Source organism: Myripristis murdjan, chromosome 13 (assembly GCF_902150065.1).
Source record: "Myripristis murdjan chromosome 13, fMyrMur1.1, whole genome shotgun sequence".
Taxonomy (NCBI): Eukaryota; Metazoa; Chordata; class Actinopteri; order Holocentriformes; family Holocentridae; genus Myripristis; species Myripristis murdjan.
The window spans coordinates 7025112-7048783 of NC_043992.1; the positions used below are offsets into that span (position 1 = coordinate 7025112).

The 23672-nt window shown below is 42.4% G+C and overlaps 1 protein-coding gene across 1 annotated transcript in view; it reads right to left on the reverse strand.

Annotated features, from left to right (window-relative positions):
- The window catches only part of LOC115370361 (alpha-2-macroglobulin-like), a 61564-nt gene extending 45939 nt beyond the window's left edge, over nt 1–15625 (reverse strand). The window contains exons 1-9 of the mRNA XM_030067354.1: nt 15540–15625; nt 15247–15427; nt 14844–15000; nt 14244–14296; nt 9787–9807; nt 9155–9320; nt 8951–9035; nt 8683–8830; nt 8098–8215 (exon numbers count right to left, since the gene is read on the reverse strand). Coding sequence (XP_029923214.1) covers nt 8098–8215; nt 8683–8830; nt 8951–9035; nt 9155–9320; nt 9787–9807; nt 14244–14296; nt 14844–15000; nt 15247–15427; nt 15540–15625 — 1015 coding nt within the window. The remainder of the gene's footprint in view (nt 1–8097; nt 8216–8682; nt 8831–8950; nt 9036–9154; nt 9321–9786; nt 9808–14243; nt 14297–14843; nt 15001–15246; nt 15428–15539) is intronic.
- Between the last annotated feature and the right edge of the window lie 8047 nt (nt 15626–23672).

Genomic DNA, 23672 nt, shown 5'->3' on the forward strand with positions numbered 1-23672 from the left:
CCACAATAATTCTTTTTCTCTTTAGCCTTTATCTATGATGTTCGAAATGTATACATCCAAAAACTAACATATTTTATTCATAATTATTACAGTTGAAATAAAATGTTTAGGACTACTGTAACAGACTTAGTCAGGAACAGACAGACGACTCATTGGGTTGGTTCACTGCAATTTTACTAGGCTTCCTGCAGGAGGCAATAATAAAACAAATTTTACTCCTGGGCCCCTTCTTTCTCCACACATCCACTCCCTCATCACAGCCTGACGGCAAAGTGCGTGCAATAATATGGCATTACATTACATCAACATAACAAATACAGAGCTGCCAACTCTCACGCTTTCGCCGTGTGACACACGATTTTGCCCGTTTTCACACGCACTCACGCCACACATCCAATCTCTCACGCCAAAAAAAAAAAAAAAAAAAAAAAATCCGACTTGGGCCGAGACTTTCGCTCCTTTTCAAACTCCCCGACGGTAGATGGCGCTGAGGAGCGCCACTGTAACCATATTTGCTGCAGCGAGTCAGAGACAGAAGAAGAAATACAACGAGAGACAACCGCGGGAGAAACTGCAGAAGAGAATCGTCAAAGAACATGTTCATCTTCAATCTGAGCAGAGACTAGGTATGTTACAATGAATGACATATCGTCCAATTAAGTACTCTCTCTTAAACTGTAAATCTTGAAAGAAATTATTCGTTTGTGTTTGCGCGTGTGAACTTGATTTGTGTGGGTGAATGTAAACTCAGCTGTCATAACAAGCAGCAAGTGAGCGCGGGTCCGTTTCCCAAAGCAGGTTTAGTGAAAACTCTGAGTCTGTTAGCCCTGAAATGAGGGAAACTCTGAGTTTTCTGTTTCCCAAAGGGAGGTAACTCAAAGCAGAGAAAGAGGGGTAAAGGGCCTTTCACATATCGCGCGCTCGACGCCGAGATCATTCATTGTGTATGTGCGCCAGAGCCCAAGCTGAAAATTTTTTAACTTGGTCGCTGTGCCCACCTCGGCGCGTCCAATAGGAGAGAATATTGGAATAGGCGGATTTTGGCAGAAAGGCACAGCAAAAATGGAGGAAAGCATCACCGTGGCCGTCTCTCTGCATGCAGAGCTGTGGGACACTAGACTTCAGTCGCCGTAGTCGGCGCCCAGTCAGCGCCAGTCTGCGCAGCACCCAGCGCAGACTGGCGAGATGGTTATAAGAACAATGTTTTTATATTTCATCTTAAGCTGCTGCCAAGTGCGCTCCTCCCCCGCGGGATTGCAAATGAAATAAATTAATAGGCTACCATTCAAGCAGTTTTCCCCTGTAATATTATTGTGATTGCAACAGACTACATTTAAACTTACGCATTGACCCGAGCAGCAATGTTCTCTCACGCCGTCTCCCTCTCCTTTGCCCCTGCAGTGATGTTGCACTTCTTAAAAAAATGTTCAAACTCGCTGTATGAATGCATTAAGGTTTCCAATTCAACTGGGGTGAAAAACACAGCCCGACGCTTCCCCGTTGCCATGGTGAATCACCAAATCGGGGCTCCACTGACGCTGTCTTTTTACATCTGTGGCGCACACGCTTAACTCCAGGTGAAACTACTCCGAGTTGATAAAACTAACTCAAATCAGCTGTTCTGGAACCCAAAACTCAGAGTTGCCTATCTCAGAGTAGATCAACTCAGAGTTAGGGGTAAGACTCGGAGTTGGTTGAACCTGCTTCGTGAAAAGGACCCCAACTTGTTAACCTTGTGGTACACTGCATGCTCAAAACATCAGCTCATAGCATTGTTTATTTAGGCTACTCACATAGCATTTATCTTTTTATTAACAGGCCAAAGAAGAGGACTCATTCTGACTTTTCCAAACAGCACGTTGAACAAGTAAGATGTATTCCAAAGAATTTAACATAAAAACAGGACATTTGTGCAATAGAAGTAGGCATGTTTTTGTAACTGCGAGTAGAGTTATTAAACCAACATGACCATTCGAATTCTTTAAGGTTGCAAAGATGTCTCGTAAAAGACCTTTGCCAGGCCCAGGACAAAAGCGAGATCTATTATATTATTTAAAGGACCAGCCAAGTCAGAAAAGACAGACAAACACACTGACGGAACAGTCAGAACAAATGATAGAAACAACAGGACAACAGACAGAGGAGCAACACACAGGACAGAGAGAGCAGCAGACAGCACAGACTGACAAACAAGTAGAGGAGCAACACACAGGACCAATAGAAGCACATGCAGAGGAGCAACAGACAGGACAAATAGAACAACCAACAGTGCAGATGGAAGAAGACACAGAGGGACAGACAGAAGAGACTCCCCCAGTCCAACAGCAGGGCCAGAAGAGTCGTGCTCTGGCTGGAGCAGCAACATATAGAACCCATTTCAAAAATGAGTGGACCTCTACATGGCCATTTATTACCAGAGGGAGCCTCAACACGCACTACTGGTGTGCAGTCTGCCGTATTGAAAACTCATGTTGCCACCAGGGTGTGACAGATGTCGTGCGCCACATAAAAAGTAAAGGCCACCAAGAAAAGCAACAGGCTCTCCAGTCCACAGCCACAATATCCCAATATGCAGTGCCCATTTCCTCTGTTGGAGGGATGTCTGCACAAGAGGTTAAGGTAGGATATGTGTAATAGTCCTGTCAAGGTTCAGTCAAGAGTTTTGTGTTCTAGTTGCTCACGGTAAAGTCATGGTTGATAGTTTTGACTAATTTGTGGTTTGTGTTTCAGTGTAGTACAGTCCAATTTTCTTAATTTGAGATCTTAGTTGCTGAATGTGTTTTTTTTACCTGTGCCCTATTATCACAGGTGTCCATTTGAAATAAACTATGGTCTCTTGGGAGGATTAATCATTTTAATTTCTTACAGACAAGAAGGGCTGAGGTCAAATGACAGCTGGGTTGGTAGTTCATAACGTTCCTCTAGCCTTTGCGGACCACCTGGGGCCTCTCCTAAAAGACTGTTTTGGAGATTCGAAGACAGCGCAGGACTACAGGTGTGCCAGGACTAAGTCATCCTGCATTACTAATGAAGCGCTCGCACCTTATTTCACCCAAGAGCTTGTGAAGGAGCTCAAAAACGGCCCGTATACTCTTGTTACAGATGGGTCAAATGACACAGGTATTTCCCAAACTATTTATCTCTTCTGTAAAACATTTGCTTTGTGTAAACATCGAACAACATGTACATTTGTATAATTCTAACTCGTCACTATAGGGGTGCAAAAGATGAACCCACTTACTGTGCGGGTCTTCATGGGAAGCAAAGTTGTCCACCAGTTTTTAAGCATGTGCACAACAAGTGGGAAGATGTGTGGGACCGCAAGAGAGATCTTCGCCAAAATTAACTCGACCTTAGAGGAGTATGGTATCCCTTGGGAGAACTGCGTTGGTCTCTCAGTTGACAATGCAGCTGTGAACATGGGATCACGCAATTCCATTGCCTCTAGGGTCCTCAAGAAACACCCCAACACCTATATTCATGGTTGTCCTTGTCATGTGGCACATAACACCGCCAAAGCTGCAGGAGGGGCATTTTTTAAAGTGAGTTAAGGCCTGATTTAACTCTCATGTAACTTCATATTTGTATCCTAATTACATGTATTGACTGAATGTGTTATGATTTGATTAATGCATTGCAGGTGTCTGGTTTTGATTTGGAGGACATGTTAGTGGACATCGGTTACTGGTTCAAAGGTAGCACAAATCGGAAGGGATACCTGACAGGTATGCATGTTTGATACTATTAAGTGTAATTTTGAAATGCAGAGCTTTAGAAAAGATATGATATGGAATTAAATGTTTGAAACAGAGTTTTGTGAGCTGCATGAAGCAGAGTACATGGAGGTCCTCCTGCACATCTCAGTTCGTTGGCTAAGCCTTGAACGTTGTGTGACCAGAATCCTGAGGCTTTATGAACCTCTGGCCAGCTACTTCAAGTCTGCTAGTATGGTCATCAATTTTCAATTTCATTATGCAGCAACTACATGGATTGTTAGTCACATACTTATTGATAACCTCCTGTTTTGTATTATATATTGATTGATTCAAGATGAAAATCAGGCCAGATTCAAGAGGCTTATGCAGGCATTTACTGACCCCATGACAGAAGTGTACCTGCTGTTCTACCAAGCCACCGTACCAACCTTCACTAATTTCAACTTGCTTCTCCAGAGAGAGCAGTCAGCAATATATTTGTTACATGATGAGGTTGGTTTGGATCTTGCTGTTTTTTTTCCATTCTTTGTTTCTTGCTGATATCTGTAGGGATCTAATACTGTTTTTGTAAATGTCTGTCATAGATGGTGAAATTCGTACGCAAGCTGTGTTCCAAATTCATGGTTCCAGCAGCTCTGCAAGGCCATGAGGAGCCTTGTGAAATTGCCTACAAAGAGAAGGCAAACCATCTGCCAGGTTAGTGTTTGACTATTATGATCATACACTATGATATGTGATAGATAAAATGTGATATTTAGCCTTGTACCTAGCCTTTTGCCATTTCATGAGTAGAAACCTAAGCTTTGTGGTAGTCCAACAGTGAGCTTCTGGTTGAATTTCTTGCCCTATGTGTCAAGCTGATATTGCTGCATTAGTATGTTAAACCATTTATGTAAACTTGATATGCTGTATTTGTGCAGGAAAAAAGTTGAACATTGGGTTCACAACCAGGGCTAAACTTAACAGATTTCTCGATGAGGGTGACATCACACCACAGCAGGTGGATTCATTCCATGAAGCTGTGTTGAGTTTCCTAACAAGTGCTGTGGACTATGCACTTAAGAAGCTGCCACTTGAAGAGCCACTGATCAAACATGCAAAATTTGTTGACGTACGGCAGAGGGCTGAAAGCAGCATTGAAGATGTCCTGTACTTTGTTGAAAGGTTAGTTTTTTCTTTAATTATTGTCTATCATCTTGGCTAAAATAGGTTTTATGATGAGGTATGTTCACTCCTAAACTGCACAAGTTATTCTTATATGGCTTTTCCTCAAAGATGTGTATGAACTGCTGCTGGTTGATGACAATATACCTATAACTTAACAACCTGTAACTCTACTTTCATAAATAGGTTTCCCCATCTACTCCCATACCATGGGCCAGAGGAGCATGACCACCTGGGTGAGGAGTTTCTAAATTATCAGACCATGCCAATGACCTCCCTTCACGACGAAACTGAGATGGAAAGCTTCTGGGCTGGAATGGCAACACGGAAACATAAGGTAAACCCATCCGTCCTGGGCGATTTGTTATTTTTAAGAGATTTTATAGTGTCTAGTATTTCCTGTGTAGAGATTGGCCAGATCATTTCAGATGCCTCTTCTTTTGAAAGGGTTGGTAAATTTATTTTTTTAAGGAAGGTTTGTGTTACACTTTCGCTGAGAATAGCCTCAGAATTGTCATATAAATTTTTATAATAATCTACAAATGCTTCTGCAATTTCTTTGTGTTTCACCATGATTTGTTCAGATGTGGGGTGTTTTATTTTTGAGATTATTCTATTAGCTTGGGCCATAGTATTACAGTATTAATCAATAAAAAATATGGTATGTATTTCCATTTTGTTCTTGCTTCATTTTCCATAGATGACAGGAGCCAAAGAATTTGAAAGGCTTGCTGCCGTTGCCAAGCTGGTCCTGGTGTTGCCCCATTCAAATGCAGATGCTGAGAGGGTGTTTTCAGTTGTGGGACTTAACAAAACGAGAACCAGAAATAGCCTGGCTTTGGATGGCACCCTGTCATCAATAATGGCCATCAAGATGGCTAACCTGGAGCCCTGTTTTAGATGGGAGCCCCCCTCAGAGGTCATCAAGGCCTCCAAGAAGGCCACAGGCCAGTACAACCTTGGCCACAGATTTTAAAAAATGATCAGCTTCTTTAGTCTTTATAGTCTCTATTGTATATTTTTAGCCTTTATTCTTTTTTTAGTTAACTTTATTGTATGTTTCTACTGTTGCTGCTGGAACACCAGAATTTCCCTGGTTGGGATCAATAAAGTATATCTATCTATCTATCTATCTCTTCTTGATTCCTCATTTTTAGGTATTTTTGTCATGTTTTGATTTTGTATTGCTTAAAAAGACTACTGTTTTGTTGCACTTTTTTGTTTGACGGAATGTGTGGTGGGAGGCTTTGAATAATGAAAAATATTCCTCCATAACTAATCTTGTGTCATTTTTTCCTGAACATAAATCATTAAGTGCTCTTAAGAATACAGTTATTAACAATATAGGTTAGGTTTCAGTTAAGAATTAGTTGAATACATTTGTAATCAAAATGTCAATCAACCTACCTTGGTCAAATCTTAAATATAGGTCTATTAATAAGGCTATATTGTGGTACATAGACTCATTGAGGCACAACAATAGTTTTCTGGATGAATGTCTTTGCTTCACAGAATGTAACCAATGTTGTCCATCTCCAGTAGGCCGCCCCTGTCAATGGCTTAGGGGCGCACAAACCACCAGAATGCAGGGCACAACATGGGTACAACGCCAGAATTAATTCCAATTCCCTGACGTTTGAGCCACCAACTTGTGTGGCTGCGTGCGTGGCAAAATTTTGGTCACCCCCAACAAAATCTCACTCCAAGGTTTTTCGAGAAGTTGGCAGCTCTGTCTTAAACATCACTTTAAATCCCTCCTCGTCGTTACCGACATCGACCTTTCTGCTCTTTGCCTGCATGTCTATGTCACTATCAGCTGATACTTCAGACTCTTGAGTTGCTTTACGCCCTCTCTTTTTCCTTCTGCTTTCCACCACTTTCCACTCCCCTCCACCCTTCCATTTCCCTTCACCCTCCCCAGTCATGGGCTGGCTTCTGGTGAAACAACCAAAGGGTACCTGTGTGCACCGACCGATTGACAAAAGATCTCAGTTTGTCTCTCGTTTAATTTGTTGATACAAACAATTGAAATCTGCCGCCGCGTGCCTCCGTCATCCACTCCCGTCAGCTTGTGGTCCCTTCTGCTCCGGACTCACCCTCATCACAGCCCGACGGCAAAGTGAGAGGGAGAGAGGAAGGCCCAACCATAGATATCTATAATAAAGGCTAGATGTCTCGTGGCCGCTGCTGGCCAATGGAGTCGCACGTCCGCACATGGCGGCCATCTTGCCACAGTCAGCTCGCTCACCCATAACGTTGTGTGGTAGTGGTGCATGTACTTTTTAACAACCATAACTTGCTCAATTTTCTACCGATTTTCAAACGGTGTGGTTTTTTTTATAAACGTCAGAGGTGTAGTTATAATACTGCACTTGATTAATAATTATGTTACACTTCTGGTCAAACATTCAGAATTGTAGCCACGTTAATAACGTTTGTAAGAAACCAAACCGTTTGTAAATCCGTCAAGATTTCAGCGAGATAAGAGTATTTATGTTTGTGCAGATCGCTCACCTTCCGTCTGTTACCATAGATTCTGCCAGAGAGCTTGCCTGTGGTAAGATGGCCGCCCGGTGATGACGTTACAGACTCCGCCGAAAGACATCTAGCCTTTATTATAGATATCTATGGGCCCAACCAACATCGGCGGAAAGTACGGCATGTCAGGAGGGACAAAAAGGGCAATTTTCAAAATAAAATGTTCACCAAAATAGAATAACAATAAATAACAATAAATAAAAACATGTAAATAAGATAAAATTCACAACCAAAATAACTGTAAATACAGTGCATTTTTAACTCTGTTACACTACCTTGATGGACTGTCCACTGCACTGCTTGTCACAGGAAGCATATGCTAGCTACCTTGTTGGCTAGCTGGCTTGCAGTGGTGGTTGTGGTGGTGCGGCAGAAAGTGTTAGAGAAACTGAGTGTGTATAACTGTATTTTTTCTTAATTTAATGTGTATTTACATTTTTAAAATATTTTAATGAATCATTTTAATATTTTTATTCATTTTAACAAATCAAATGCCTGCTATGGCCACTAGGGGGCGATTTTGTGATGGCCCAATATCCAGATTTGTTTGAAATATATCCACCAACACATCTACCAAATTTGGTGCTTTTATCACAAAATGAACGATTGTTGTGATATACTGAGCTAAGCCGCCCCACTATATTTGAAAATGTTTGATATACAATATGTGAACACTTGCCTGTCCCCTCCTCTTCCACTTTGGCATAAAGGTACAGTCTATCTGTCAGCACCTTTTGGTCAAGTTTTGTGAAAGCTGACATGTTGAAGGTAAAAGTAGCACAGCCAGTCTTCTCTGTCTAAAATGTATGGGTGGGGGGGTGGGGGAGCAATAGTCTCAATCTCAAAAAGTTTCAGAACTTTGGAGCACAATCAGTGGTAATGGCTGTAACTCTACAGTCCGCCGTCAGTTATTTCCCTAAGAATGCCTAAGAATCATCTCTATCAGTATTATAGTTTTTCCATGAAAAAACATCTCTTAGTTGCTTAAATGTAACTCTTCACCTTGCCCTCATTAAAAATGTGCAAATTTATGAATATGCAAATAGGCCTCAAACTTTGCAAAGACACAAGCCATTATAGTCATTGTCATTTTAGGGGACACAGACACAGGAAAAACTCTCCCTTGAGTGGAGGGGGACTGCATGCTCTTAGTGTCTATTCTAGTCCATACATTTGACATACATATACATAGATATTTGTTTATATGTCAGGCCTGGATGCATTTTCAACAGGGAGAAAACACAGATGGCTACCAGAACTCTACCTGTTTTGTCTCTTCATAGTAAGGGACACTTATTTCATAGGCTGCCTCTGGTTCTTTAGGGGTAGAAATCAGAATCGAACCTTGATAACGAACAGGCCGGACCACCTCAATATGAGCTTTGGCTGGCACAGGCAGTCCATATGTATACCTGATAAAAAGGTAAAAATAAAAATAAAAATCTCAATATATATTTGTAAACAACATGTCAACTGCAGATTAATTTACTTTTACATTCAGAATAATTACTCACTTACTTAAAAATACTTACTTTCCACATATTTCAGCTTGGATTTCCTCCTGCACAATGCTTATTTCTTCAGGTGCCTGGACCTTTACACCAAATTTGGGCAAAACTGGAAACAAAAACATGATTTTTAGTATTCCTCATTTACTAATACATAACAACACATTATGGAAGGTAAATAAATAAATAATAATAAAAAAAAAAAAAAAAAAAAAAAGCATAACTTACCATATTCCTCAACCATGAAACTATGATGTATTTTTTCTTCAGCAATCGAAACAATAACTTGGTAGTCTCCCTCAGGGGCCTCAGAGATCAAGGAATAAGAGAGCTGCACTATTTTACCATCGGATGAGGTGTTCAGCCACTGTCCAATCCGGTTTCTGTAAGGGTCCTGTCAAGAAGGGGCAGAGAGAGCATGCACTGATACTGGAAGAGGGTAAACTTTGGTAGACCTCCTGTTAAACGTCTATTGGAACCTAAATGGCTAAACTGTTGTTGAAAAACACAGACATGTCAAAGAGCCCTGAATTAATTCATTGTCAAGTAGAGAGTTTGTAAAGGCTGTTAAAAAGCGTTCATTTCACTCCAAGAGGATTAAAATGCACTTGATGACTCTGAAGGTGAAAGAGATTCTGTTTGCTAAAGCAGTGCAAAAGAAAGCTTGGATCCTACGCTTTATTTAAATTGTATTAAAATGATTGGGAGACTAACTATATCAGTTACTTATACAACAGAGAAATTAAGAGGACAAACTACTCCCACATTACAACCTACTCTGTGCAAACTTGGAAACCACTCATCACAATCCAATACATTTATGGTGAGTATATTTTCACATTTAACATAGAGAGCCTTACCTTAATTTCAATGATTTTGTACTGCAAGGGGAGAAACAAAACAAACAAAAATACATGAGACCTTCATAATGAGAAGTTGTTTTTTCTGAATGTGTGTTCACGTATTACAATTTCTTATAATATTTCCAGATTAGACTTTACAAAAGACATCTAAAAATGTCTGGCTGCCCAATTCTGGCTGCCCAATTCTGAAAGAATGTTCTTTGTACGGATGAAACAAAGATTAACTTGTACCAGAATGATGGGAAGAGAAAAATGTGGAAAATGAAAGGAACAGCTCATGACCCAAAGCAGAGCACATCATCTGTCCAGCATGGTGGAGGCAGTGTTATAACATGGGGATGTATGGCTGCCAATGGACCCGGGTCACTATTGTTTACTGATGATGTGACTGCTGATGGAAGTAGCAGGATGGATTCTGATGTTTATAGGGCTATACTCTGCTCAGATTCAGCCAAATGCCATGAAACTGATAGGATGGCACTTCACAGTGCAGATGGACAATGACCGAAAACACAATGCAAAAGCAACCCAAGAGTTACTGAATGCAAAGAAGTGGAATATTCTTCAATGGCCAAGTCAGTCCCCAGACCTAAACCCAGCTGAGCTGCTTTTCACTTGCTGTAGACCAAACTGAAGGCAAGATGGCGCCAGTGTGTGTGGCTGGCCGTCTGCTGCTCCTGCAATGCTTAGTGTTTTATTATTTTTAACCACTGGCACCAAACAAATCGAGTCTCTGCTGGTGTATGATCGCCAGTCTCTTTTACTTCTCCGGCAGAGAATCGTGAATCTCACTGATCTTAATCACGATGGTGGAAATACGTTGCCCCCGTACTTGGCAGGGATTCCGCCTCACCTGTGCCGGGCCTCGGCCCTACCTTCTCACCGGAAGCATCCCCGTTGCCGTGGCATTCGCGGTGGTTGGCTGGTGAAGCTGAAGCTCTGGCTTACACGCTCTTCGTCCATTTCCCGAACAGGATATGGACTATTATATCCTCACACTGTGCCCCGACGCTTCCTCGACCCAATCAACGCCTGCCTGGTGCCCGTCGCCGGCTTATTTGAGGGACTCCAGCCCCGCCGCCTCTGCCCTCCCCGGGTCTCTCAACACAGGGTGGACCATCAGCTCCTGAGGACGTTACCCTGGGCTTACCGATCCACTGGACTACGGGCCCCAGGCCCCTGCAGGATTGGCTTGGTGAACGCCAGATCTGGCGAACAAAACTTTCCTCCTGAGGGATTTCTTTAGCTTCTGTGCCCTGGATTTCCTCTGTTCCTCTGATTTCTATTTTAACTCCCCACGGAAGTCGGGTCGTGGAGGAGGGACGGCGGTGGTTTATAAAAACGTTTTCAAATGTAAGCAGTGCACCGTTTTATCCCCACTTTCCAGCTTTGAAGTGACTTTATTTGAGGTGGGTCGCACCGACCCGGTGCTGTGTGCTGTCATATACCGACCCCCCAAATACAATACGGACTTTCTGATGGACTTTTCTGGTTTCCTGGCTGAAATCATGCCAAAGTATGATCGTGCCATTTTCCTTGGGGATTTTAATATTCATGTGTGTTGTCCTGATAAGCTGTTGGTGAAGGACTTTTTAAGCCTTATTGACTCTTTTAATTTGGTGCAGTGTGTGTCTGGCCCCACACATGAACATGGGCACACATTAGACTTCGTCCTCTCTTACGGTTTATCTGTGTCTAACTTGGAGATCTGTGACGATGTGATTTCTGATCATATGCCTGTTGTGTTTGAAGCCGCTTTCTCCTGTGCTGATGTTAAATCTGGCGCCTCTGTTCTGAGTCGTCGGATTTTTAACTCTTTAACTGCTGGTCAGTTCTCTGTGACTTTTAATCAGCTCTGCGTCCGTCCTGCCTCTGCTAACACAGAGGAGCTCAGCTCCTGGTTTAACTCCTCCTGCTGAACCACACTGGACTCTGTGGCTCCAATAAAAACTGTGCAGCCCAAGTCTAAATCTGAGCCCTGGTTTGATGAGACAACTCGTGCAGCTAGACGGGAGTGCCGCAAAGCTGAGCGAAGGCGGAAGAAGGACAAGCTGCAGGTTTCCTTCCAAATCCTCAAGGACTGTTGGCGCTGCTACCAGGACACGGTTAAAGAATCTAAAAGAAAATACCTGGCAAACATCATTGAGTCAAATTGTCATAATCCTCGTGTATTATTCAAAACCACTGACACTGTTCTAAATGCCCCATAGCCTGTCAGCTTGGAGGCATCTCCTGAAACTTGCAATAGCTTCCTGTACTTTTTTATTGATAAGGTTGCTACTGCAAGGGCTCTCATCCCAGCTCCTGCTTCTGACCCCTCTGTCCCTGTTCCTTGTTCTGCAGCTTTTGAGGAGTTTGAGCCAGTGTCTTTATTATTTTTAGAAGATCTAATTGGCCATATTAAGCCTTCAGGCTCTCCCTGTGACGTGGTCCCTCCTGGTTTCCTGAAAAAAAGTTTTCCCCAGTATAGGGCAGTCGGTTTTGGCTATTATCAACAGTAATCTGGCCTCTGGTGTTGTTCCCCTGAGTTTTAAAAATGCAGTGGTCCAGCCCCTACTTAAAAAACCTGGCCTTGATGGCAGCATGCTGGCGAATTTCAGGCCCATCTCTAAGCTGCCTTTTATTTCTAAAATCTTAGAAAAAGTTGTCCACGCTCAACTAAAATCGTATTTAATGAACATAATGTCCTGGAGGTCTTTCAATCTGACTTAACAGCAGCTTTTGACACTGTGGACCACAACACTCTAGTGGCTCGGTTACGCCACCTAGTGGGCATCTGTGGTACTGCACTGGAGTGGTTCAAGTCCTCTCTGGCCGACAGAAGTATGAGTGTGAGCCTTGGTGACTCGGAATCCAGCTCTGCTCCTCTGCCATATGGGGTGCCACAGGGGTTGATTTTAGAGCCCGTGCTTTTCTCCCTGTATTTATTACCCCTGGGATCCATCCTGAGAAGGCATGGCATCTCTTTCCACTTTTATGCTGACCACAGTCAGATATATGTGCCACTTAAAAAGAAAAATGCCTTCTCACTCACACCACTTCTGGCATGTCTTGAAGACATCAAAGCCTGGATGGCCCTAAACTTCTTAAATTTTAATGAGAAAAAGACAGAAGTAATGGTGTTTGGTCCCAGTGGCCTTTGTGACTTTTATTTGTTTTTAAATCCTTAAATGGCCAGGCCCCTCCTTACCTCTCTGAGCTTCTTCACCCCTACACTCCCGCTTGGTGCCTAAGGTCAGCTGACCTGCTGCTCCTGGAGGTACCGAGGTCAAAACGGAAGCTCAGAGGGGACAGAGCTTTTTCAGTCGCCGCTCCGAAACTGTGGAACAAGCTACCCCTCCACATTAGACAGGCCTCCTCACTGTCCGTTTTTAAAACTTGTCTTAAAACCCATTTTTATTTCTTGGCTTTCAACCCCACATGAGACTCTGCTTCTATTTTAGTGTTTTATGGTTTGTTTTATTTGTTTTTAATTGTTTTATTGTGTTTAAATTGTTTTATTGTTTTTAAATTGTTTTAGAAACATTAAAAACAATAAAAAATTATTTTAATATTTATTTTCCTGTTATTGCCTATTTTTGTACAGCACTTTGTTGCAGCTGTGGTTGTTTTAAAGGGCTTTATAAATAAAGTTGAGTTGAGTCGGGTTGAGTTGAGCCTGAAGACCCACAAACCAGCAGCAACTGAAGGCAGCTGCAGTGAAGGCTTGGCAGAGCGTCTCAAGGGAGAACACTGGTGATGTCCATGGGTTCCAGACTTCAGGCAGACATACACTGCAAAGGATTTTCCTCCAAATATTGAATATAATCCTTATAATTATAGTTATGCATGTTATGTATAGTTGTCCCATTACTTTTGAGCCTCTGAAAATGGGGTGACAATGTATAAAACTGGCTGTAATTCCTAAACAATTAATGCCATATTTTTGTTCAACCCCTTAAATTAAAGCTGAAAGTCTGCACTTCAATCATGTCTTGATTACTCCATTTCAAATCCACTGTGGTGGTATGCAAGGGCAAAATTATAAATATTGTGTCACTGTCCAAACACTTGTGGGCCTAACTGTATTTTTCAGTCTGAAACATTACAGTCACAGGAATATTTCCAACTGTAAATTAAATTTTCAGAAAAACAAAACAAAACTGTGAAATATCTAGATATTTAACTGTTTTAGGACCTTCAACTCAGCAGGTTTACTTAGAGTAGCCCTGATTGTAAAACTGACAGAGTGTCAACAGAGTTATTTGTCCTTACTGATGAAACTCATGACTGAGGCTAAAGGGCACACCACTGTAGATTTAGCCTGATTATGTAACTTTGGTTCAATTTTAGAATACTGGCTAGTGTGAACCTCATCTAGGCGCAATTTAAAAAATTGATCCGTCATCATGCATGCTCATAGTATGGTCTTTAAATGGGGTCTAAAAAATAGGAGGGACAATTCCAACACTCACCAACTGATTGGCAGGTCTGAACTTGGTGTCCACTGAAACTACTCTGAAGTGGACTGCAAAGAGATTACATGAGGTTTTTTAGAGATCTGACACAATAATGTATTTTATTAAAGCACAATAAGCCAACCAAAGTACACACTTCTGTCTGCTCAGATCTGACACCATTACTATCCAACTTAAGAATGAAATAAAACTAGGGTAAGAGAGAACAGTGACCCATGGATCTTTAATGATTTCTCAGTTTGTCTCTGTCTTGAATTACACCAATTTTAGATCAATACTTTGTCAAACAAAAACTATTTGATCAAGATCTATGAGTATCTCCTCTGTACTATAGCAACACTATATACCAGTCATTTTATTTCTTTTCTTTACCCCACGTACACTAGTTGAGGGTTGGGGCTGGAGCCTATCCCAGCATGCATGGGGTAGAATAGAGGGACACTATGTACTTTGTATGTATGTTTTTCTGAGCCTGTGGCATTCTGCATATTACAAGCAGTATACGAGCAGAGAATACTTTGAGGATAAGCAGCAGACGACGAGTATGAGTACGAGTACGAGTATACGAGCAGAGACTGAAGTAAAACACGCAGTTACCTGTTTGTCCTGGGAGGTATATTGGTTTATCCGTCTGGATAAAGGTCATGGGTCTATAGGCTCTGATCATGACCTTCTTCATTTCTTTTGAATGAAACATCTTGCCATGAACCTCTACCTCCAAATTCCGCACCTCTTCATTCTGCACCATAGGAACCTGTGAAACAAAAGATTTTACAGACACCAGTCAACATAAACATTCACAATTACTGTAAAACCTGCAACATTTTTAATTTAAGGAGGATAATCCATGATGGTGGGGATAAATGTGTAGTTGAGGTTCACCAAGCAATGGTGTATTTCACATCCTGGACAGCTATTGAGGTTTCACGTGTTCAAAGAACAATTTGGGAGGAAAAAAATGTACAAAGACAACTAAACAAGATCTATGTGCAGAAGTGACCTTAAATTTAACACAGGTGTGAACATCTGTGTCAGCTTCCTCCGTGAGCAGGGTTCTGTTTTCTGCTTGCGAGGTCAGAGTGACAGTCATGAGCAAAGTTTCATTGGGCTGCAGGAGACTTGCGCAGAATTGGGTGTCAGCTCCAGCTTCAAGAACTGAAGGAATGACTACCATGTAATGCCTGTAAACACAGAAACATCAGTATGCAAAACTTATGCAAGGATTGTTACTGTACACTATCCTTAATGCAGATCACAGCTACAATAGCATTGGAAGAATACTGGCGGGCTTACGGTCCTGAACTCGCTTGACCCACATGCACCCAACTTAGGAGGGCACATAGCATCCACGGCCATGTCTGAATCCCAGGATGACCCATGACTGTCTGATGTGTGCCTCAGAGCCAGTCTCCGTTAAATAGGCTGTGCTGCATTAAGCCTCACCCACAATAAATACAAACTCTGTACACACTAAATTCAAGTCAATCATTTACACAGCAGACTTGATACATCTATCCAATTTGTATGCTTTCCTGTAATCAAAGCCACCCTGGGCTACATTTTAAATTTAGTTGGTCATGTTTGAGATCATCCAGGAAAAGCTGACTGGACATATGAGCTTGTTTTGACACTTCTCCTCACATTTATACACCTGTATACATTCCCACTGTCAAGCGGCCCACTTAAGCACCAGTCTTCTACTTCTACAGGGACTTTGACGTACGATGTAAATTCTACCTTCTGTAATGCATTAGATATGGTTGCACCATTAATTACAAAAAACAGGCATACAACCTCAATCCCTTGATTCAGAAATGATACTGTGCTGATGCAGGCATGTAGAATATTAAAACATGACTGGTGTGCCACAAAACATGAGGTTTCCATCTCGCTTTGCATAGTCTGAAAAAATACAAACGCACACTCTCCACAGCCAAAACTGTTTGCTACTCAAAAATCATTAACATCATCCTCATTACCAAATCATTAACAAACCCTACTTGATCTGAATGGCACATTTGACACAGGCGATCATACCATGCTGTTAAAGCCCCTGCAAGACTTTATTGGTATTCGTGGCCTGGCACTCTCTTGGTTTAAATCTTATTTCTTTGATGACTGCCTCATCTCCCAAAACTCTACTCTGGAGGAATCACAGACATTGTCTAGAGTTGCCGTGACCCCCCAGTGGCTGCGTTATCACAGCCAGAACACAACATACTCAGGCCTGGTGGAATCAAGGGGCTAACCTCCTGAAAGTGGGCTGAACTTTATCGATGTGCACACATATGTGCATTTCAGTTTCAGAAAGAGACACTTGTAACTTGACACTTCTACCTCAGTGGGTCTCATTGAGAGGACGATAGCACCACTGTTGTCGTACATAACAGCTAGGAGGTAAATGACATAATATCACATTTTTTGAATTGGTTAAACTATCCCTTTAAATATTTTTAGGTTGTGTCATTTCATTTCATGCAGTATGGAGCTAATTAACATAACATAACAGCATGTGTAATTGTGCCAAAATGGAACAGATACAGTGTGCCTTTAACAAGCACATGAAAACAGCATGTCCATGCTATTGTCACATAATTTTTTCATGGTGGTGAAACATAGTAAAGTTATTCACATCCACAACATGTTATCTGCATTTCAGAATAATATAGCAGGTCAAGACCTGCCAAAACATCATAATAGTAAGACCATAATAATGGAACAGACAGTGTTACAATCTGGTGGGTTCTGCAACACTAGCCTGCCCTTTACTCTGCGTGGGATGTTTGACTTGACTAGAGCAGCGGCCAGATACATGAAATACAAGGACAAATGCTAATGCTAAGATGACACAATTGATCAGGATGAGTTAGAGCATGTTGCTTAACTTTTTTACAGTGTCTTAAAGTGATCAGGGGGAAAAAATGCATGAAATGCATCATAATGGTAAAAGAAGTGGAGTAAATGGTAGAACATGTTTTGGAAAGAATGTAGATTTGCAGTATTCTGAAGGGTGTTGAGAAGCAAGCAGGAAGAAGATGGTCCAGGGTCAAGCAGCCCAGGAGCAGGGCTTCATAAAGCTCTTCATGTGGTTCCAGAGTGAACACCTTTTTGGTTTCTGATTTTCCAGTATTTATGCACGTGCATGCAAGTACAGTATGTGAGTTGCCAGCCTCACTCGCTCTGTGTCATTTTCACCATGCTCTGCTTGCCTGATGGTAAGGGCGGATGTTTGGATTTCTGTTGTGTTATCAATTATCTCTTTGACGTGGGAGGTTCCAGGGACTGTGGACTCAACACCGACGCAGGTTTTAAGGCTGTGCTGTGTTGAGCTTTTGAATTTGGGCTGTGGTAGTGCTGTTTTAAGATAGTGTTTGTTTTTATTGTTTTTAAAATCTCACTGAAACAGTCAATACCAAACACATTTGATGTAAATCAGAGCACCTGTCAGTGGTTTTCTGATTTACCTCCTGACATCACAATATTCTCAGAGCTAAAAGTGGCCTAATGTGTGAAGCCCTTTCATTCAAGGGCGGGGTCTTGGCTGGGTAAAATGATCTCAAATAAGAAAACATTGGTGAAATGCCAGAATCTTTGTGAAAACTACATAAGTGATACATAGGCTAAGTGATAGGAGCATACACCCACTATTAGATTCAATATATTTTTCAGTCATTTAAGATTATCATCATCCTTTTGCTAAACTTCATTAAATAAACAATTTCGGGGTGTTCAAGTTCAGGCTCAAGTTCAGGTTTATTTAAAGCCCAGTATCATTGTTTACAGTCTCAAAGGGCTTTACATGCCCACACGTTAACACCAAACAACACCCCCTGACTTAATCCTCATAGGGGCAAGAAAAAAACTCCCCCTTAAATTCCACACAACAATGATTTACAATTTAAAGGACTATTGCCATGTTTTAGGCTCGGTACCCCTTTTCCTACTTACGCAGAATTAAGAAGGTTGATACCATTTTCTCTCTTGCATGTCTGGCGGTTTGGTTCCTATGAGTAACAATTCAAGTTAGCTTATTAAATTATTTTGGCATGATGGCAGTGTCAGTCAGTCAGCCAGTCTGTTAGTTTACTCCAAGGTGAACACATTTGTGCTCCCCAGAAGATGAACCCTGTCAACTTTAGTGACTTATTGTCCCTTTGCTGTGAGAGCCATCCTCAGACTGAAAGTAGTCATTTGTATACAACATACCCCAGGTTTTGGTCAGCCATACTCCCCAAAGGAAGACTCCTGTTGTATAATATATATTACGATATCAGCTCATTGTTATCTCACACACTACAAGAGCAACAAAAATTACAACACACTTGAAAATCATCTGTCATTCCAGACGGTCCCAGAATGCACCGGGAGATCAAGACATCACCGTGACCTTCTCACACTATGCAAGCAAAAACCTGCTGTTTTTACTCTGGTCTTGACTTTATGGGACTTTTGGGAGACTGAAATCAGCTGTGATACTGTAGGGCAGGGTTCCCCAACCCAGTCCTCAAGGACTGCCTGTCCTGCAGGTTTTTGTTTCAGCTCTGCTCTTTCACACCTGATCCATTTAAGGGCTCCATGCTGATTGGTTGAAGCAGATCTATCTGAACAGGGCGTGAAGAAAGACGTGTGGGCCTTAATTGGGTCAGGTGTGCAAGAGCAGAGCTGAAACCAAAACCTGCAGGACTGGGGGTCCTTGAGGACTGGGTTGGGGAACCCTGCTGTAGGGTGTGTGTCTGGCCTAATGGAGGTCTGTACAGGCCTTCAGTTAACTGTGGTAGTTTATCATCAAGATCTCAATGTGCATATACCATGTTATTATGAATCCCACTGGAGTTCTGGGCAAGATACGCCCATGTGCTGTGATTGGACGCGTAAGAGTTTTGATATAAGCCCTCACTCAGCTATAGCCCCAGCCTTAACCAAGTGCATGTACCTTCCCCAGAACTCCAGTGGAGGTCATCATAATGCATTTTTACCTTTGCCATTACAGTTTTCACTGCTTTGCCTCCTGACAAAAAAAGAAAATGTGATTCTTTGTTTGCTTGTAATTCATGACATATTTTGGATTCTGACAATAACGCACAGTCTTATCTGATCACTTTGGATGAAGAGCAGCGTCAGAGAGCCTCTCCTGTGTCCCTCTCTCTGCTCCCCTGCAATCATCCTCCACAAGTATACATCATGGAAGGCTAACAACCATAGGGTGACCAGGAAGTTGAGATCAACACAATAAAGAAATAAAGAAAATCTTTCACAGCTGTCATCGTGAAATGATGCAATTGTGTTTTCTACTTGTCAAGAAGTTCATCATTAGACGTCTGTCCAGTTTTCATGTATATAATTAGGATTAAAGAGCATAATTTTGTGAATTTCTGGTATCTCTCTCCATTTTCCATCTGAAGTCAACTCCCCACTGTCCATCCCACTCCCCAAAACCTCAAGTCTGTCATTTCCGAGGCGTGGCCGATGTTTATGTCTCTTCAGGGACTGAAACCCTAGAAATGTAGAGTCTACGGGCCCTATCTTGCGCCAGACTCCCTAAACCCGCTATTTGCGGATTTAGGATTTAGGAAGAGGCGTTCCCCCGTAAAATTGCTATCTTGTGCACCTCCCGCTATCAGCAAAACACCTCCGCTACCCGCTATATTATGTATAGGCGTGTTTTGGGCGTTACGCCAGTTAAACCAATCAGTGTGCCAGGTGCCATTGCCTTTAAGGGCAGGATGCGCTATCCTAAATCCTAAATCCTAAATCCTAAACCCGCAATGGAGAGAGGGAGGTAGATTTTCTCAGGGCTTCTACTGAGGCTAAAGCAAGGTGGCTTTATATACATATTATATATTATATTATAGGCGAGTTAATTCGGGAGGTGGAGCCACATGTGTCCAAGTGGACGTGTCACAAGGTTGTACTGATTGAGTAAAATCCCCGGGTCACACACCACACACAAGAGGCAGAGGTGGAACTATGTGTAAACTAATTTATTGACAAGGTAGATTGGGCAAATAAAATATTAAAATAATAATAAAAATATAGCACAGCTGCTGGCTTATGATAAAACAATAAAACGTGCTGGCGTAAGTGTCCAATTAAAACAGTCTTTCCTCTAAACAGTCTATATGAGTAATATACTCAGTCCATTCCGACAGCGTCCCGGTATCAGTCCGACCGTGTGCGTGTTGAGGCTCCGTCGGGGCGCGCATTGAAGCCGCCTGGGCGCGCTCTCCTAACAGCCCAAACTTTAGGGATAGCGGATAGCGGGTGGTCCTGACCACCCGCTATCCGCTTTCCCTAAAGTGTGTGCGCAAGATAGCAACTTTAGGGATAGCGCATGAAACACGCCCACGACGCACCTCCAGGCGCAAATGATGCAGTCGGCATAACGGAGAGCGGGTAGCGGGTGGCGCAAGATACCGTTTAGGGATAGCGGAAGCTCCTAAATCCGCAATTTGCGGGTAGCGGGTAGTGGCAGCGGATAGCGGGTGGCACAAGATAGGGCCCTAAGTCTCTACAACAAAACATCCTCTATTACACACCACCACGCATCATGGTATCATGCTGAAACCCATGTCCATTACCAGTTACTTCTAATGCACTTATGACCAGAATCAGATTTATCATTAGCTAAGATGGAGAAAAGATACAGATTGGCAAACAATAGAATGCACCACACCTGTCCTTATCATGCACACTCCTTCAATAACTGATCAAAACATGATCCACTATCTTCCATGCAGGTGCACATCATCTTCTTTTCTGTGGTTTAATGTGCTGTCTACCACAGTGAGACTGAAAATTCTGCAGTTTCTTTAAACTGTCAGGTGTTACAAAGTGAGATTAACTGGACACTTTTGGATGTGGGTTATATTGCCCAATAACCAGAGTGCAGTATCAATATTGGCACATTTCCCTTCTTTTCCCTTCATGAGTCTCATAAACTGTCAGGTGTTACAATGTGAGATTAACTGGACACTTACAAGTTATCAGAAGTGTGTAAAACTTCCCAACAACCAGATTAGAAATTAAACTGAGTGCAGTGCAAATATTGGCACATTTCCCTGCTTTCCCTCCATGAGTTGCCTTTGAACACTCTACAGTACCCCTGGTCAGTCTGTGGGAAAAAAAAAAAAAAAAAAGGCCAAACTTACATTCCTGCGTTCCAGGCGAAAAGTTGATATGCAGAGTTTGGAACTGAACCCAGTTTGTCTGAGTTGAAGGGGAGTTCTTTGCCCACCCTCCAGCCTCCACACCTATACAAATCCTCAAATCCTGTCCACACCCTTTATAAGGGTCCAGCGTATTGTTTCACTTTCTGTTTTCATGTCTCCTCTTGTCTCCTCCGTGGGAAACAACATAGACCTGCTGGGCATGTTTAGCCTGTCTATTGTGGCTGTACGAATGTGTGTACTTGCACTTGCTATGATGACCAGAACAAGTTTAGTGGGATATTCTGGGCAAATCAGGACATTTTGGCCAGTCCTCACAACTACAGAGCCAAATTCTGGCTCATTGTTTAAGGTTGGGGTAAAGGATAAGGGTCTGTTGGTTATGGTTAAGATTAGGGAAAGGCTGTAGAAAGCCATGACTGCTCACTTTCCCTGCAATAAAATACCTTTTAACTCCAGGCCTGTCTCCTCACATCACACTCTGCATTTGGCTGAGACGACTGTTTTACTGAGCTGTGCTAAAAATGATTCAAAACTGGTCTGGTCTAGATTGGCAAAGAATGTCATCATATCAGATCCTCCCTGAACTGGTGCAGATCAGTGGGCTACAGCAAGGCATCTTTTCCACAACCATGAGCCAGACTGGTGTGTTTAGCTGTAGTGTAAATGCTGTCTCTTGCAGTCTCTCCAGGCTATGCAGCATGCATGGTGATAATACAGAACAGCGACTGTTCACAGAAGCTCTGCAAAGAGTCTCAGCGTGACGTCGCACACCTCCTGATTTTTAAAACATTACAACTAAGCCAAGCACGGCCTGTCCAACAATGGCTTGATCATGACTTTGCAGTGCTGGAGGTGAATGGTACTGTATCACTAGGCCAATGACTCAGACTCACTTGGCAACAACTTACTCAGCCTCCGCCCCCCACGTGACATGAAAAAATGCCGCCCCGGGCGGCTGCCCGCTTCGCCCGTGCCTAAAACCGCTACTGCTCAAGCTGCAGTAAGCACAGGAGCCATCAGTTGACTGAGACAGAGACCATGTGTGCTGTCCACACCGTAAACACCACCAACACTGAAGAGAAGCAGGAGTTGGCTAAAATACACTTGCTTCAGGAAAAACTTCACTCTGCAGACTTTGTATAACACACGCCCCCGCAGTGCAACTTGTGCTCACATGGTCTCTCATGTCAGTACAAGACCAGGGTCCCACATTAAGGTTTTTTTCCTACTTGCCCTGCCAGGAAAGTGCCTCTCAAATCCACTTGCCCCCCCTAAATTCCTACTTGCCCTGCCTAAGACGAGCTTTTTTTTCTGCCTGTGATGCATACTTTCACTCATGACTAATTTCTTACTAAAATCCAATCTGTGTACAACACTACATAACACTTCTTGCTTCAGAAAGCAGTATTTATTATTAATTACATTACACTACATTTAACTGGCAATCAGTGCAATGTTTGAATGCTATTTCACATTTGAACATCCCTCTTTTTAACAGGGCATCAGTGTAGACACATTTGAACAGTACCATTTACATCCTCTTTTAACAATGAATCAGAGCAGATATGTGAATGTTTGATTGCTACTTTAGTTGAACAGTACCACTAACATCCTGTTTTTAACAGAAAATCAGTGCAGCTCAGTGAAATGTTAGAACACTATTTCACACTATTTGACCACCCAGTTACACCCGCTGTGCCTTCTCTGAACAGGTGAGCCACCTATTAAAGGCCCGATCACAGTTGAAATCTTGAACTGAAGGGCCTTCAATCAACCAAAAACATCAACCTGCTCAACATTTTAACAGAGAGCTGGCTCCTCCAATCAGATTTTATTCTTTTCATGGCACTGAAGCCACGCTCACACGCTGGATATTGAGCGAATGGCTGCTCAGTTTTCGCAACATGATAAGCAGTGGCAAGACATTTTTTAATCTGGTTGTAGGTCTCTGAATTAAGTCTTTGGACACAACGGTCCATCAGTCCTGGAGCAGTCCGGCGTTTTTTTGCCTCAACGCAAGCCAGGTGTGGGATAGATTTAAGTTCTGCCTTCGGTAGCTGTTGTTTCCGCAGAAAAAGGATCCTGTTTTATCTGCTTTCGCCGGGAACTCTCTGCAAACAGTGCAGTACATAGTCGATTTTGTTGCATCATACTCCACCCAGGAATGAATTTCTTTCCACAAAGGGAGGAAAGTTCTGTGCTATTTTTCACTCTTGTAGGCTAACTTTGCTGTATGTTGTGTGTGCTCCGAATGACA